At 39.4% G+C, this 17,923-nt stretch overlaps 3 protein-coding genes and 1 pseudogene across 3 annotated transcripts; 2 read left to right on the top strand and 2 right to left on the bottom strand.

The window, feature by feature from the left end:
* Window positions 1-511: 511 nt before the first annotated feature.
* LOC4345432 (wall-associated receptor kinase 3) lies at window positions 512-3,148 on the bottom strand. The gene is made up of 4 exons (XM_066303760.1): window positions 3,088-3,148; window positions 2,246-2,395; window positions 1,685-1,755; window positions 512-1,552 (listed from the first exon to the last, which is right to left on the bottom strand). Exons 1-4 carry the CDS (start codon window positions 3,146-3,148, stop codon window positions 551-553), a joined length of 1,284 nt encoding a protein of 427 aa, XP_066159857.1. The 3' UTR covers window positions 512-550.
* Window positions 3,149-3,710: 562 nt separating this feature from the next.
* Window positions 3,711-8,606, top strand: LOC136351582 (uncharacterized; annotated as a pseudogene).
* A 6-nt stretch (window positions 8,607-8,612) lies between these two features.
* Window positions 8,613-9,362, top strand: LOC136351581 (uncharacterized). The gene has a single exon (XM_066303759.1). The coding sequence runs from the start codon at window positions 8,613-8,615 to the stop codon at window positions 9,360-9,362; it is 750 nt and encodes a 249-aa protein (XP_066159856.1).
* A 4,600-nt stretch (window positions 9,363-13,962) lies between these two features.
* Window positions 13,963-17,542, bottom strand: LOC112936180 (wall-associated receptor kinase 5). The gene is made up of 2 exons (XM_066303630.1): window positions 16,573-17,542; window positions 13,963-15,669 (listed from the first exon to the last, which is right to left on the bottom strand). Exons 1-2 carry the CDS (start codon window positions 17,507-17,509, stop codon window positions 15,386-15,388), a joined length of 1,221 nt encoding a protein of 406 aa, XP_066159727.1. The 5' UTR covers window positions 17,510-17,542; the 3' UTR covers window positions 13,963-15,385.
* Window positions 17,543-17,923: the final 381 nt, after the last annotated feature.

Raw genomic sequence — 17,923 nt, 5'->3', positions numbered from 1 at the left:
AGTAGGGGTGGGCATTTTCAACAAAATGACTTATGAGGTGGAATGTCAAACTTTAAGTGACTTCTGAGGTGGTTTTGCAATTTTCCTTAACTTTTTACCACTCGTGCAGAGGTGAGTGGCAAAAGATTCGCCACATTGTGAGAGGGATTAAACTGAGCTAATAAAGAGTGGTAAAAAGTTAAATCTCCGGATCGGGCCATGCAACAGCTGGTACCAATATATATTTTTTGCCAGAATATAAGAACCAACTTTAGTCCATTATAGTAAGAACAACAATTAATCATGTACTTTTAGTACACATGAACTTAATCAAAATTAAAGTACCTCCCACACACATTCTTTTTCTATTCTCAATGATGATAAGAACAAAGTACTCCAGGATTTATTCAGAATATATATATATATATATATATATATATATATATATATATATATATATATATATATATATATATATATATATATATATATATATATATATATATATATATATATATATATAATAGGCTCAATGCACCTTGTAAATATTCCCACACAGTCCAGAGAATGATCATCGCGCAAACCTTGACGACAATAATATTTCCTCTTCTGTTGTGCTTTCTGTTATTGCTTCCTTGGTAACTCCTTCAACTGACATGTAGAGAGTTGAATTCTGATTTTCATCAGGTCTCCTTGATGCAGTAGTATTCCCATTATGGAAGAGGCCTTTCTTTGAAGCTATGTTTTCCAATGCCATCTCTACTTCCCTCATCGTAGGCCGGTCTTCTCCTTTAAATTTTGTACATGCTATAGCTAGTGTGGCTACTTCTAGGGCTTCTCCATCATCTTCTTCCTTGACTTGAGGATCTATTATATCATAAAGGTTACCTTCTGAAAATACTAATACAAAATGTGAAACAAGATTGTGACCATTATCAAATGTATCACCAACAGGTTTCTTCCGAGTAAGCAACTCCATTAGAAGAACACCAAAACTAAAAACATCGCTCTTGCTTGTAAGTCGCCCTGTATAGTAATACATGGGATCCAAGTAGCCAACAGTTCCTTGAACTGCAGTAGTTATTCCTGTTTGATTAATCGAGATGTATCTTGAAGTTCCAAAATCAGATACCTTAGCTGTTAGACTATCATCAAGAAGTATGTTGGATGACTTAATATCTCTATGAAATATTGGCATTGATGCTGCTGAATGTAGATATGATAGAGCTCTAGCAACTTCAACAGTGATCCTTAGTCTATCGTCCCATGATAATGATACTGGTCCGTCTACATGGAGATGATGATAAAGAGTTCCATTTGAAATGAACTCATAAACTAATAATGGAACTTCCGTCTCAAGGCAACATCCTAGGAGCTTCACCACATTTCTATGGTTCACTTGTGAAAGAATTGTAACTTCATTTATGAATTCATCTATTTCTCTTTGTACAACAATCTTTGATTTCTTGATGGCCACGACATGTAGGTCTATAATCCCTTTGTACACAACCCCATGCCCTCCATCTCCAACCTCTCGAGTTTTGTCAAAATTGTTTGTGGCCTTCTCTAGCTCCTCTAAGTTAATGATCATTCTTTCAGCAAAATATGTGTTTCGTGATATTAACTGTTGCAATAGCAACCCATGGTTTTGTGTAAAGAATTTATCTCTCATTTTTTTCATCCTTTGTAGCTTGAGTTTGCTTACTATGAAGGGAGCAGCGAAGCCCAGAAGTAGAAGTAATGAGCCACCACTGACTATTAGACCTATCATTAAGCCTGAAAACAAAGCATTACATGGAAATACAAATTTTCATGAATTTGAAGAGAGGAAAATGTTAATATATGTAGAAAAGAGTAACATTAGCACAATTTAGGAACAAAAGGTGTATGCTTGGTGGTACACCTCCTTTGAATTTTTTAAAGGGACTATGAAGAAAATACTAAAATAGTCATGCCAACCAAACATTAACTCGTTCTTGTGGTCTAAAAATAAATTACCATATTAATGATAAATAGAAAGAATTATGTTGCTGATTTATAGAAATAAATAAAGTGTTAAATGTCAACAATGATTCTATATTTCACATGGCCTGCAATTGGGTGAGAAATTTGCCTAGTTCTTTAGATCGTACGACCATGATGCAGTTAGCCTTAGGTGGATTTACAATCTTTTTTGAAAGAGAGGTATGCCATATTACGAACTGAACTCTTTAAATTAACTGTATATATGTAAATTACACACATGCAAACTTTGTGGCCTTTTCACCTTTAGATGAATGATTGTCCGTACACCCTCCTTTTGTATAAGGATCCCCATGGGTTCCGTCGTGGCAGCGACAGTGAAAAGTTCCGGGCATATTTATGCATACTCCACCATAACATGAATGTGTTTCTAGGTGCGCGCACTCGTCAATGTCTAGAAAACACCAAACCAAAAGTATCAATGCGCCAAGGCATCAAATTAGTATACTACTCTCTCCGTCTCAGGTTATAAAACGTTTTAACTTTGGTAAAAGTTAAATTGTTTCAAGTTTGATTAAGTTTATAGATAAATATAGTAATATTTATAATACTAAATTAGTTTCATCATTAAATAATTGAATATATTTTCATAATAAATTTGTCTTGGGTTGAAATGTTACTACTTTTTTCTACAAACTTGATCAAACTTAAAGTAGTTTGACTTTGACCAAAGTCAAAACGTCTTGTAATCTGAAATGGAGAGAGTACTACATAATAATAAGCTGTAATATAAATGCAGTAGAATTAATAATAAGCTGTAATATAAATGCAATAGAATTAAGAATCGCCAAAGTGTTAGAAATTACGGGACATGCATGATTGCTAGCTATGGTATTAACTGAAATTAACATGGCTGTGTGCATCCCATTTAAACATAGAGGCTGGGTTTTAATCGATTTTCTTAAAAAAATAACTAAAACTAACGAGAGTGCGAGGGGTTTAATGAACTAAAAATCTACTGCTTCTGTCTATTACTAGTCCTTGGCTCCTTGCAGTGTACGTTAATAACAATATATGCGTCAATGTTGGTATCCATTCGGTATTGAAGCGTTGCCCTTGAATCCTCGAGGGCAATTGCAATCATACCCTCCTTGCGTTTTGTTGCAGTCACCGTAACACTGGTAGATGTGAGGAGATTTGCATTCATCGATATCTAGACAAGCAGAATGAAATTTGTTAGGAGTATATAAGTAGAAACCTTTGCCTAGGCCCAGAATTCCCTTTCGGCCCACGGCTGGGTTAGTTTCTCTCTTCGCAAAAACAGGCACAGCTTGGCGCACGCGTAGGGTGAGAGATCGATCTGTCTCACCGTCACGCTCCTACGCCGCTGCTGTTTGCCTGCCGATGGAGAAGAACGGCCGTCAGGGGTATGGGGCTGCAGGGCAAGGTTTTGCTGCGAGGGGTTTTCATCCAGGTTTCGGTGGGAGAGGTCGTAGCCGTGGAAGGGGCAGGTTTGGTCGCGGTGGCCGCCATGACTTCGCCCAAGGTGGAAGATGGTATGGGATTCCTGGAGGTGGTCATGGCAATGGGTTCGGTTTGAATGCTGGACCGAACACTGGCTTTAGTGGTGGATATCACGGTGGTTTTGGTTTAAACCCTAATCTAGGGTTGCAGCCGTCGTTTGGGACTGCTGGCCGGCCTGGAGGGAGTGCGGGGCAGGTTGTCTTCCTTCTTCGTTCCTGCCGTCCGGGAGTGATGTGTCTACTGTGATGCCGCCGACTGGAGGAGGTGTTCCACCTGCGTTTATGCCGCCGGCTGGAGGCTTTGTGCCGGCTACTGCTGCACCTTTTGCTGCCGTGCTGGGTGGTGGTGGTGTTGGTGCACCTTTTGGTGCGGTTCCATCTACCGCCAGTGCTCCAGTTAGCAAGGCAGGAGGTGAGGAAGTGTTGGTAGGAGGTGATGTGACAAAAGGTGGAGCTTCTAATGCTGCTTTGTCTGCTGCAATGACGTCGAGGTTGGGTGTTTCCTCTGCTTCCCAATCTGCTGCTGTTGTTGGGACCGGTCCTGCTGGTGCGGGTGCAGGAGGTGCATTGGTCCCTCATGGGTCAGAGGGTGTTCATGGTGTTGATCAGCAAGCTCTGGTGTTTTGTCCAGTTGATGAGAGCAAGGGAAAAGCAAAGGTCGAGGTGAAAGGTTCGGGTAAGCCGTACTGTTATAGGTGTTATACTAAGGGGCGTACAATGCAGGAATGCTTGTCTAAATTTTATTGTGAGATTTGTGAAAGCGAGGATCATATTGCTGCTCGTTGCCCTATTTTTCGATCATATGTTAAACCTTCTGCTCAGTTATGTGGATATGCAGGAGATGGTTTGGGTTTCTTCCATATTCCTCTTTCAGCTGGTCAGAAAATTAAACATGAGCCTAGAGCAGCTTTGATTAAGGTGTCTAAAGGACAGATGACGGTGAATGCTGTGATTTCTGAGTTAGAAAGATTAATCCCTAGAGGATGGAGGTGGGTAGTACATGATAATGGGGATGGTTCTTTTCGCACTATTTTTCCTTTTGCCGCTGAATTAAAACGCATGGTGGAATGGGGTAAAGTGCATACTAAGGTTGGTGATGCTGAGATGCAGATTGTGGAGAGAGGGGTAGGTAATGAGGTTAAATATGTGATCCCGAATGTGTGGGTTCAGTGTAAGGGTATCCCTTCAGAGTTAAGGGAGTACTTAATTATTTGGGCCGTTGGTTCCATTCTTGGTATAACTAAAGCTGTTGATATGGTGTTTACTAGAAGGTATGACATTGCCCGGTTACAAGTGTTAGTCCTTGATCCATCTTTGATTCCTAAGGTGGTTGATGTGGTTATTGGGGATTACTTGTATGAGTTGACCTTTAGAGTGGAACCTGAGAATGGTCCTGAGGAGCCTATACCAATGGATATGGACAATATTGGTGATGGTGACTTCGAGAAGAAAAATGATGGTAATGAGAAGGGTGATTCGGGGAAGGAGCCGGGCCCTGGGGGCTCAAGTCAATCTAAGTTGGGTTCTGGAAGTATGTTCTGTGAGAAGGGTGGTCCTTCTTTACATTCTATTCAGGTGGGCTTGACTGCTGATTCTGGTGGCTTGAATCTGTCTGATGAAGAGTTTGATGGTTTACATGATGATGTAATTGGAGTTGAGAGAGTCCAATCTCAGGAAAGTCTGGTTGCAAAACTCTCTGCTATTCCTGAGGCAGCAGTCTCTCCATCCAGGAGGAGTAAAATAAGAGCAAGTGATAGTGATCAACTTGTTCTTCAAAGAGCTGAGAAGTTGAAGGCTGACAAGAATTTGGAAAATCTGCAGGTTAAAGGTAATTTAATTAATGATGTTTCTTTTTTACATTTTTCGAATGATCAGATTTCCGCTTCTATTAAAAACCTTGGTATCATTACTTCTAGTCCAAATGTGGTGTTAGATGATGTTATTAATGATTTAAGGAGTATGGAGGAAAATAGATTAAGTGATCATGTACGGTTGTCAACTACTAAAGGTTTTTCCAATAATGTTGATGGTGATTTAGTAGATGATCATTTTGATGATAATTTCTTACTGCAACATTTATGTAGTGAAATTATGGAGGAGGTAATGGATTCAGGTGGGGACTGTGATAATTGTCTTCAGACCACCTTAGATTCTAGGGATTCCCCTTCTAACTCCAAGAAAAAGGGGAAAAAAGGTAAAAATAAGAAGAAAAAAAATTAGTCTTAATGAAAGGTATCTTTTGGAATTGTGATGGGTTCAAATACCCAAAAAAAACACAAATTTATTTCTGACCTAACTAAAGAACATCAGTTGGATTTTATTGCTTTGTCTGAGACTGTTAAGAAAGATTTTGCTCCGGGCACACTTAAAAACCTTTGTGCTGGTAAAGATTTCTTGTGGCATTGTAAGGCTCCTAGTGGTAGGTCTGGTGGTTTGTTGTTAGGCATCAATTTACTTAATTTTGATGTTGGTTTAATTGATGAGGGTGATTTTTATGTTAAATTTCATTTATGTAATAGAGCTGACAAGTTCAAATGGGCCTTAGTTTTGGTTTATGGGCCGGCTCAAAACGAGAATAAGGATAAGTTTCTTGCTGAATTAGTCAATATGTGCTCTCATGAAACCTTACCAATTCTTATTGGTGGTGATTTTAATATTTTTACGCAGCCCTAATGAAAAAAGTAATAGCAATTTTGATGACCGATGGCCCTTTCTTTTTAATGCTATTATTGATGGGTTGTGCCTTAGGGAGTTGCAGATGTCTGGAAGAAATTTTACTAGGGCAAATAATTTAGCAAACCCAACTTATGAGAAGCTTGATAGAGTCTTAATGTCGACAGAGTGGGAACATAATTTTCCTTTAGCCTCGGTGGTTGCACTTAACAGAGATATTTCTGACCACACTCCTTTACTTTTAAACACAAATTCATCTTCTCAAAGTAATGCTCAACCTTGTTTTAAGTTTGAACTTGGGTGGCTTTTACGTGAGGGTTTTGTTGATATGGTGAGAGAGGTTTGGGATAGTGTGGATGAAGGAGACTCTCCTATTGAGCGCTGGCAAGCAAAAATACGTCGTTTAAGGCAACACTTGAGGGGATGGGCTAAGCACACGAGTGGTATATATAAAAAAGAGAAAAAAGATTTATTGGATAAGTTAAATTTGCTAGATAAAAGGCGGAAAATGTCCTTTTGACTCAAGAGGAAATTGATATTAGATGGTTTTATAGGAATAGGCTTTCTTCAATTCTGAGAGAAGAGGAAATAAAGTGGTATCAGAGAGCTAAAACTAAAGATATTTTGGAGGGTGATTCTATTACAAAGTATTTTCATTTGGTTGCAAATGGAAAGCATAGGAAAACTAGAATTTTTCAATTACAGGATGGCGATCAAATAATAAATGGTGATGCGAATTTAAAAGCGCATATTACCACTTATTATAAAGGTTTATTTGGTCCTCCTGAAGACTCTTCTCTGCAATTTGATGAGAATAGAATAGTGGATGTCCCGCAAGTCTCTCAGTTGGAGAATGAAGCTTTAACGCAACCTTTCTCTGAAATGGAGATTAAGGAGGCTGTTTTTCAGATGGAGCATAATAAAGCACCGGGGCCGGATGGTTTTCCGGCAGAGTTTTACCAAGTTTTTTGGAATGTTATTAAAAATGACTTGTTGGAGCTTTTTAATGATTTCCATAGGGGTACTCTACCTTTGTTTTCTCTTAATTTTGGCACAATTATTCTGCTGCCTAAGTGTGTTGACGCTATTAAGATTCAACAATATAGACCTATATGTTTACTAAATGTGAGTTTTAAGATTTTTACCAAAGTTGCAACGAATAGAATAATGGGAGTTGCTCAAAAAGTTATTAGTCCCACTCAAACGGCCTTTATTCCAGGTAGAAATATTATGGAAGGAGTGGTTATTTTATATGAGACTATGCATGAATTACATCGTAAAGACAAAAGCGGTGTAATCTTTAAGATTGATTTTGAAAAAGCTTATGATAAAGTAAAATGGTCCTTTGTACAACAAATGTTGAGGATGAAGGGTTTCTCTCCTAAATGGTGTGAGTGGATAGCTTCTTTTATTCAAGGTGGTCATGTTGGTATAAAAGTAAATGATCAAATTGGCAACAATTTTCAAACATACAAAGGTCTTAGGCAAGGGGATCCGCTATCACCAATTCTTTTTAACATAGTAGCTGATATGCTTGCTTTGTTAATTAAGAGAGCTAAAGAAGTGGGTCTCTTAAAAGGGGTTATTCCTCATCTAGTGGATGATGATTTGTCTATATTACAATATGCAGATGATACCATTATCTTTCTGGAACATGATTTGCAGCAGGCAAAGAATCTTAAATTGATTTTAACTGTTTTTGAAAAGCTATCTGGCTTAAAAATAAATTTTCACAAAAGTGAATTATTTTGTTTTGGTCAGGCAAAGGAGTGTTATGATCAATATTCCAATATCTTTGGTTGTAAGTTAGGTTCTTTCCCTGTTAAATATTTAGGAATTCCAATGCATTTTAGGAAACTATCTAATAAAGATTGGAAAGTGATTGAAGAAAGATTTGAGAAAAAGCTTAGTAGTTGGAAAGGTAAACATTTATCTGTCGGGGGAAGGTTGGTCTTGATTAATTCTGTACTTTCAAGTTTAGCTATGTTTATGATATCTTTCTTCGAGATACCCAAAGGGGTTCTTCAAAAGATTGATTATTATAGATCACGGTTCTTTTGGCAAGGTGATGATCATAAGAAAAAGTACAGACTCACTAGATGGGATATTATTTGCCAACCTAAGGATCAGGGAGGCCTTGGGATTCATAATTTGGAATTACAAAATAAATGTCTTTTGAGTAAGTGGTTGTACAAGCTAATAAATGAGGAAAGGGTTTGGCAGAACTTATTGAAAAGGAAATATCTTTATAACAAGTCTATAACCCAAGTGGACAAGAAACAAGGTGATTTCCATTTTTGGTCAGGGCTTATGAAAGTCAAAAGTACTTTTTTAGATATGGGCTCTTGGATTGTGAATGATGGGGAACAAATAAGATTTTGGGAAGATAAATGGCTAGGTAACTTGGCTTTCAAGGATAAATTTCCATCTTTATATGCTATAGTCCGAAGGAAATCATCCACTATTGCCACTGTTATGGGATCTGTTCCGATTAATGTTTCTTTTAGAAGAGCTTTAGTTGGTCAGAATCTTGTATATTGGCATGAGTTGTGTGCTTCTATTGTACATATTCAATTAAATCCTTCTTCTGACTGTTTTAGATGGAATTATCATCAGAATGGTAGGTTCTCAGTAAGGTCAATGTATCTAGCTTTAATTAACAATGGTTATGTTGAGAGGAACAAATATATATGGAAACTTAAGATGCCGCTTAAGATTAAAATCTTTATGTGGTATTTGCTTAAGGGGGTTGTGTTGACCAAGGATAATTTGGCGAGACGGAATTGGAATGGTAGCTTAAGGTGTTGCTTTTGTATGAAAAATGAAACTATTCAACATCTCTTCATGGATTGTCATTATGCAAAATTCATATGGAGAGCAGTTCAGTTTTCTTTTGGTTTTAATCTTCCAACTAGTATATCTCATATATTTGATGGGTGGCTTTTGGGGATTGACAAGAAAAAGATTAAACTGATACTGGTTGGAGCTTCTGCCATTTGTTGGGCTCTATGGTTGAGTAGAAATGATTTGGTTTTTAATAAATCACTATCTATTTCATATATGCAGGTAATTTTCAGGGCAACGCACTGGCTCCGGTTTTGGGCACAGCTACAAAGGTGTGAGGATGATGGGGAGTTTCTAAAGGTTGCATGCCGCAAGTTGGAGTCGATGGTTATGCAATTATTTGCCAATTATGGATGGAGGTTCACAAATAGACTTCAATAAATGTGTTCTCCTTATTTTGGCTTAGTTTCCTCTGTTTTTGTTTGGTGTGTCCTATTTAGCTTAACTACGTTCTTTTCTGGATTGATACAATGTAATAATTGGCTGTAGCTCTTTTTGAGCAAAGGCTGGGATGTTAAATTCCATTATCTAAAAAAATATAAGTAGAAACTGAATAAACCCTTACCAGTTCAATTTACCGGTTTCACCGGTTTTGTCTCTGTTTCACTCACATGCGCATCTAGACTTTCATTCAAACTAGATGCTGGTTCAGTTTTCTCTGGTTAACCCGCGCCGGTCTGGTGTTCTGATACCATATTCTTCTATATGTTGTTCACGCTAATTATTTTATATGCTGAAAATTGTATTAGTAGATATTTTGTAATCGAACTTTGGTAAAAGTTTAGAGAGTTCTAAGCATTTCTAAATTGTGTTGTTAAAAAAAATAATTTTACTACAATGTTGTCGAGTGTCGATATATTTTCTCGTCAATCACCGATGATCTCCAAACCAACCAGTTTTTGTTGAGATTCATGTAACGGTGAGTAGTACTGCTCTCTTTGTTTTAAAATATAGTAATTCTAACATTTGTTTTAAAATATATATAATTCTAACATTTGAAATATGTAAAAAAGTTAACTATGTCTAGAGTAATGCTGCTGTAAATGTCTAGAGTAATGCTGCTGTAAAACATTTAAAATAAATTTATTTTTCACTCATCCCACACACATACCATTACAAAAGTAAAAGAATTCTTCACATTACCAAATGCCAAACCTCCAATAAGGTTGTGTCCTACTTTATGTACTTCGAGAACATATTTGTCTCCTATTTCACAAACTCAAATGTAAGGATTGCTCCAATCTGAACTTATTTTGGGACAAAGAAGAGGGAGGCAAAGATAAACTTATTTTAGGATAGAGAGAATATTTTACTACTTATCCTGTCAACAACCCCTAATTTCATTTGTTGTTAACACCAAAATTTGGTAAGATTCTTTAGTGGATTTGGTTAAGGAAAATGCACAATCGATGGAAAGCTTATCCAGAAGAGTCCGACTTCAGAAAGAAATCATGAAGACCATGACATGACAGTTTAATTCTATCTATTAATTAAGTAGGTTTAGTAATTTTCCTTTATCTTTACGAAATTTTGCCTAGTGTTCGATCATGACTTGTATCTTTCTTTTTGTCTTTAGGAAACATGTGTCATGTCCGATATGGACTAGTATCCACCCATGCGTATAATTATATACATCCGTTCTTTTTTAATCTATCCCTCGATCAATACAACTATTCTCGGCACATTGCCACCCTCTTTTGCGAGGTTTTTATCACCTGCAGAACTTGGCACATGACGTGGGGCTGCATCGGCTTCAATCTCCGGTGAAGGGGTAAGTCCTAAGTTCCGCCGGCTCTTGGCAATTTTATCGGCTATATTGATGTCATTCAAGGCTGCACTGCTTTGTTCTCTTGGATTGTTCTGGTTTGGTTGGTATAATTATCTACCTGATACTTCAATTCTATTTTTAATTGCATTGTGTACCTGATACTTCAATTCTATTTTTAATTGTATTGTGTTTAGAGACGTATTGGTTTAGTTGGGGCTGTCTTGGTTAGGTCCGATCTTCTGCCTTAACTGATATATATATCTACAATCATAATGTTGCTTTAAATAGATTTGTTATATCCATCACTTTATACATGATTTATCAACGTTATTAGGTTTATTCGTTTCTGTAAACTTAATGTTGCATCGGTTTGGTCTGACCTATTAGGTTTACTGTTGTTGATTAATAGATCTAATCTAGCCTGGTAACTCATGTATACTGTTTTATCAGAGTGCTAGCTTGTAAGTTATCTTTGCATCGGACTTCCAACCGATGTATGTTTTAACCATTGAGCCTACATTTAATATTTTGTATCAATATCGGCCGATTGGTTCATTGGACATATACTTCATGATATTATCATCGACCAAATTGGAATGTTTGTTCAAGTTCATCCATTGTTTTATCTAAGTGTCAGAATCTACATCGGACATATAGCCGGTCATTCAAAACACTATTGTCATCAGCTAGTATTGCTGCATTGGCTTGTTAGTCAATCGGCTATTTGGTCATCAACATATTTATATCTTGTCAGTTGCAGGATCAAACTGACTGGCACGCCTGTATCTCAGCAAGATTTAGGACCTACACTGGAGCTAAGCAAATCTCCTAGGCCTTTGTGTTGTTTTTCACGTCAACAATTACCCTCAAGGCCCTAACCGCCCTTCAGCTTTCCACCTCAACCATACCTTAACAAGAGGCATCATATTCTTTTCTATCAAATATTAATATTTACTAAAACACTTATACTTTGTATCGAAGGGAATAGTTTTCTTTGGAAGAGCTTTCATGTATAGCACTATGAAACTATAGAATTGTACTTTCCTTTGTCACAATTATAGGTATGTTTGGGTTGTTTAGAAGAGATTAAGGTTAAGGAGGAAAGACTTTATCCTTCTCATTGGATCACAGATGAATAGGAGTAGGAGGATGATTGGGGATCAGATGTGAAAAAATGAATATAAGGTGATTGATAAGACAAGTAGTACGGAATATTTATATTTATAAAAAGAGATATAAAACACTTGTAATGCTTATATTTGTGAATAGGGGGAGTATTGAAACCTTTTCATTTTGTAGCATGTGCATGCCCTTTTCTATTGAAGACATGGAGAGAACATGTACCTGTCCTGCTGCATGTCAGTATGCTATTTTAGTACTAGCCCCTCTTTTTAATTTATTTACGGATTGTTTTGAGAAAAATTACACCGTAATTGCGCTATAGTTATCTCATAATTGCACAATAGTTTTGCGTACACATAATCACGCCCTGGCTTTGGTGTAGTTTTTTTAATATGTTGAATGTAATAATTTTATATTTGTTTAATTAAAACACATTCATATGAATTTCCATAAATTTTAAATGTATCAATATCACATATTTCAAAGCATGTCGTTCATTCAGACATCAATTTCTAAAGAAATATCACTAATTTGAGTTGCATTTGAGCTAAATATTGTAGTTAACTAGCAAAAATGCCCGTGCGTTGCAACGGGTGACAAAATTTCAATGACAATGTATGCTTTCCATGCATAATCATGTCTATGATAATAATCGTATCGATCGCTGTAGCTAAGATATATTATAAGGAAAATTGAAATATCTTCAATATAATGATCCGATCTCGACGATCACAACCTTACTAATGCATGTTTTACCCAAACGAATTGGAATTATTTATGAGGTTGTACACATATAATCCAAAATACTCTTTCAATCTCATTTTTGCAATTAATAATAGGATTAATCAAATCCTACATTGTCTCATATTGTCAAGTCTAGACAAATAGAGCCTCAATGCACTCCTCTTTTAATAACAATTAAAAATATGTTTATTTTTTATTGTTATTTTTATATGATAAGCTACCAAGAATTAGCTATACTGTCTGGTAGTCTGATAATTGCATACAGAGACATGTAGGATCTCCAATACAAGAGAATATAATCATGGAAGCCATATAGGAGATGGAAAAATCGAGGATCCTATCCGACCCAAAGCCTCGATCAATTTGATCTCATTCCGAGAAAACAAAGCCTAAGCAATACTTGTTTTAGATCTGCATGCCTGAACATTTGAGCCAGATACACCAGTGCGGACGACGCGTGGTGGTGGCGGCAGCAGCGACGACTGAGGTAGGTGCTCTGATGGCGAGTCTCGCCACTGCTCGTGATGTCGTGTGTGGCACGCCTCGACGACGAGGACATGGGGGCCGGAGGCGGCATGGAGGAGGCGTGGGCGACGAGCAGGTGGCAGCTGTCGCGCGCCACGAGGTCAGACACCTCATGGTGTGCGTGAGCATGCATGTCGTGATCAGAAATCCGGTAGGGGAACGATGCCCAGTGCCGATGCAAAGTACCAGGTGATTGATCGATTTCATTGGATTGCAATCTCCTGGTTCCCTCCAAGTGGATTTTATTGTGGTTATTTGTCCGATTCAATGTCTAAATCGAATCCATCCTTGCTTTTCCCTTCATTTTAGTAGCGCCTTGGCTGGATGCGTCGCTCAGATCGGATTGCGAGAAAGGAATGACGGATGAATGCCAACACAAATATGCGTATGGCCAAAAAACAGATTTAAGGATGAAAGAATTAGGTGACGAACGAAAAATTACTATTTTTTAAGTAGTTAAAATAAGATATAACCTTTTTATAAATAAAGCACTAAGTTATAAGTGGTTTTTTAAGGGCATTTGCAAATTACCACCGTTTTTTTCAATTTTGTAAGGATGCCACTCGAATTACAGTTCTAGTGGTATTTTTGTAATTTTGTAGTTTCATTTTTGCAATAACGATTAAAAAGTGGTAAATTTATGTTGACGATCGTTAGCGATTAGTTTCGACCGTCAATATTATCAAAATAGAGGAGAACTAGTTATGCTTGCAATGCATATTTGTGTTAGAATAATAATATTCCACTAGTATTAGATCTACTAACCTTTTGCAGAGAATAACCATAAAGTGGAGGAGAATCAACATGAAATTAGACGATAAATCAATCAGACGATGTCAAGGATCAGACTTATGTATGAATGGGCCAAGAACTCAGAAATGACACGACCAATTGGGCCAAAATTCACAAGTTTGTGGAAAGAAGCAGTGGAGGAGGCCGCCAGCCGAGGATGGGCTGGTTTGGCCCAGCCCATGGTTCGGCCGAACCCCCATCAGCGCCGTCCATCCTGGGGTTTTGCGTCGACGTCCAGGATTCATCCTCAATGATGGTTGCAGGGCAGTTAGGACATTTCCAACTGCCACAACCGTCATTATCAGCTATAAAAGGGCTTCACCTCCTTACTCCATACACACACCTCAAGAAAAGCTCTCTCATATTCTCTCAAGTTTAGTTTAGTGTTCTTAAGCTAATGGAGTAGGAATAGAATAGAAATTGGAGTCCGGAAGCCTTTGGAAGAGTTCGGGTATGGCTATAGTAGCTTTCATTTCCTCTTTTGTAAGCTTTGTACTGTTATTAGAATACTCTTCTTTATATATTTATGGTATTGAAATACTTTCCGAGTATATGAATGCCAATTTTATATTATGTTCATGTTATACTGATTATACTGCTAGCTTATCTAGGAGATGCATAGGTACGGGTATAATGTTTGCTTATGCAATTACTCTATGTCATGACGATGATATTAGAGTAGTATATAGTAGTTTAGGCGTGGTGTCTAGATTACGGGATATCATTATTTGGGTTATATGCTGCGGATGAGAGATGGGCCGCTGATGGTGATAGCTCAGTACGGGTATTCCTTTGTGCGTGTATATAGTCCTTAGTTAATTTCCTGGGGAGGGTACTCCTCCGTATTTAGCCTCGGTTGTATGGTCATGACGGGCTGTCGTAAGGAACTCGGCAGTAAGGGGTGGCTTCTCGAAATACTAGGAGGACATCGGAAAGAGGGTATTAGCTAGTTAATCATATAACTAGAATGTATGTATATTATGTATACTAGAAGTATAGGAATAGATTCTCTTTCTATTTTCTTTCCACTTAGCTTAGATATTTTAGTATGAGAATGATTAGCTCCCTGCTTGTATGTCACTCTACACTTGATTTATCTTAACCCCTGCTTAGACTATGATTATTACAAGTAACACAATTGACTTTTTTTTACCGCTCGGAGAGAGAGCGCCGCGTGCCTCGAGTCTTCCGCAGATCCTTATCTCGTTTTCCTTCTCCTCTCAGTTTTTCTCTCCTCCTCTCGGTTTTTCTTCTTCTCCCCTCCATCTCCGTCCCTCCCCCCATGGCGGCGTCGCTCCCCGTGGCACCCTTCCCCTGAGACGGCGGTGCCCTTGCCCTGAGCCGGCGACTCAGCCGTGGTGCCTCCTCTCTCCCTCTCCTTCTACATGCGATCCTGTGCCAAGGCTGCCTGGCGAGCAGTGGTGAGCAGCGGCCGGCAAGCTAATCCTTGGCGTCAGCGGCTCTCTTTCCGTGAGACGGGCGGTGGAGCCTCTCTGCCCCTCGCCTCCTCTCCCTCGCCATGGGGCCGCGGGAGGGCTTGATCGTGGCGTGCGGCGGCAGGCGGTGGCGCCCACCCTTCCGGTGGGAGGGGAGGCGGCGGATAGGGGCGGTGTCCTTCCCTCCGCCGGATCTGGCGGTGGGGAGGGCGCAGTGGGAGGGGAGCCGGCGGTGGCCAGGTGTCCCTGCGACGGTGGCGGCGGTTCGGCGGTGACGGCGGTAGTCTCCCCTTAGATCTAGCTGCATGGGAATTTTTGGATAAAATTTGTGTGTATATGCTTCAGTTTTATTTGTGCGATGGAATTCTGACCGGGAATTTTTTTTTGGGGGCGGGGTTGGGGATTGTGTGACAGAATATCTTCAGAAATAGAAATAGGAGGCTTTGACTTTTGCAAAAGATTTGATTTTATCTATTTTAATCAGACTCGGGGTTAGGACACAAGGGAGCGATCTGCCGCGCCTTTTTTCACCCTTCCTTACGTTTTTTTATCACCCTTTTTTACAGCTTTTTTTTTCCGCGTCATTGATTGAATCGGACTTTCTTTTTTTTTCTTTTTACGTTTTTTTCGCTCTTTTTTTTGTTGTAGACAGACGGAAACTTCTTTAAAAAAATAATTTTTTTAAGTAGTAGAGATTTAGAGAAATTTGAATGTTGTCCTTTGTAGTTGGAAATTTGTCACATCATGTATAGATGCATCTAAAAATATTATAAATATATTTATTTTGTTGTGACGTTGGATAGTTTAAAATGAACTAAGTAATGTCATATATTATGAGATAGAGGATAATTATCTAAAAAATCTGTTGCAAATTTTTTAAGTGGAAACTTTTAAATATAATGTAACATAGTTATGATGTAATTCCTCATAATTATATTATAGCTATAATATAACTTGTATATAAGTATTAAAAAAATATAGGCAACCTTTTATACCTAAATTATATAGAGGTTATAATATAGTTACAGTTATTGCATCTTATTGTAACTAATTGTAACTATACTGTAATTATAATATATAACTGGTTTAACACAAATTTTAACGTAGCATCGTACGGCTAAAAATTGGGAAGCTGGGATGAAAAAAAACTTGCGCAAGTTTTCTGGCAATTCCGTAAAAAAAAACAGAGAGGGTAAACACATACCGTAGCATCCATCTTTTACGTAAGGATTTCCTTGGTAACCCGGAGAGCAGCGGCACCGATACCCCACCACCACATCGTCAGAAACGTCACCGTAGTAACCTTCGTAAAAGCTGTGCACGCTGCGACACTCGGCAGCGGACGCAGGCGCAGGCGCAGACTCATTCGTCGACATCGGGCATGTCGAATTATCACCTACTATGAACCAGTCTAGCATGGCTGGGAGCGCTTGAGGGAAATTTTTTTCGAAAATCATAAGGCCGGTGTAATTGAATGGCTGATCTACTATGTACGCCGAGCCATCATTAAAAGTAGGACTGGACGACGGCGCATCCTGCTCTTGCAGGTCGTGGATCTGGACGGTGTAGCGAGAGTAGCGTAGGACGATGTTCGCCTGGCAGCAGCCGACGCCCGAGCAGGAGCCGTCGCCAGCTCCGATGTAGGTGGTGCTAGGATCAGGTGATGGGCACACGACGGTGCAGGAGCTGATCAGGGTGTTGTTGCTTCCTCCCCGGACGTCGAACCGCGCTTGGCAGCCTACCAAGACGACCATATTGGAAGGATCATCCAACAGGTAGTACGGGCCTCTCACCTCCCACGTTGTGTTGATGACGGCTTGCTTGTCGGCAGACTTGGTGAACGCGATGAGGCTGCTGTTGATGCGCACCGTGGAGTTGGAGATGGAGATGTCGAGCACCTGGTGGGACGTGCCGGCGCCGTCGACGAGGAAGAGCGTGGGCGGGTGGTACGAGTGGTTGCAGGTGAGGTTGAAGCCGGGGTAGTAGCAGTCGGCCTCCACGCCGAACGGGTACGGCACGCTGATGTTGCCGCAGCTCCGCGTGCAGCCGCCGCCGCCACTCCCCGCTGCGGCTGCTGCCACCGCAAGCAGCATAGCGGTCGCGGCCGCTATACAAGAGACCAGTGTTGCTACCCTCTCCATCTTTGTGTTTGTGTGTGTGTGTGCGCAGTGTGTGCGCGGGAGCGCGAGCCCAGAAGCATATAAAGAACGGCTGTTCGCCCGTCCCCTTTCATGCGGGATAAATGATCGAACGTACATAACAACTATTGGTCAATCGAAACGCAGACTGGGTCAGTCGTCGCATGGTCGGTCAACATAGCACAGAGATTTTATCACTTCAAGGTCGCTGCTAGTTATAGCTATCAACGTCGCTGCTTAATTTGACGATAAAGCTCAAGTTGCACTCGGAGAGGCACTAGCTAGTACAGATCCGGTCATCCTCGACGAGTCATCTGTGTCGAGCTAATTAATGTGACCCGTTTCGGATGACTCATCTCTAACAGTTCAAAAAGTATCTTATTTAAGATATGACTATTAGGGATGATCTCGTTTGTC

The sequence above is a fragment of the Oryza sativa genome, chromosome 8 (genome assembly GCF_034140825.1).
Source record: "Oryza sativa Japonica Group chromosome 8, ASM3414082v1".
Classification (NCBI taxonomy): domain Eukaryota; kingdom Viridiplantae; phylum Streptophyta; class Magnoliopsida; order Poales; family Poaceae; genus Oryza; species Oryza sativa.
The sequence above is the reverse complement of the archived record's forward strand: the minus strand, read 5'-3'. Positions and strand labels throughout refer to the sequence as shown.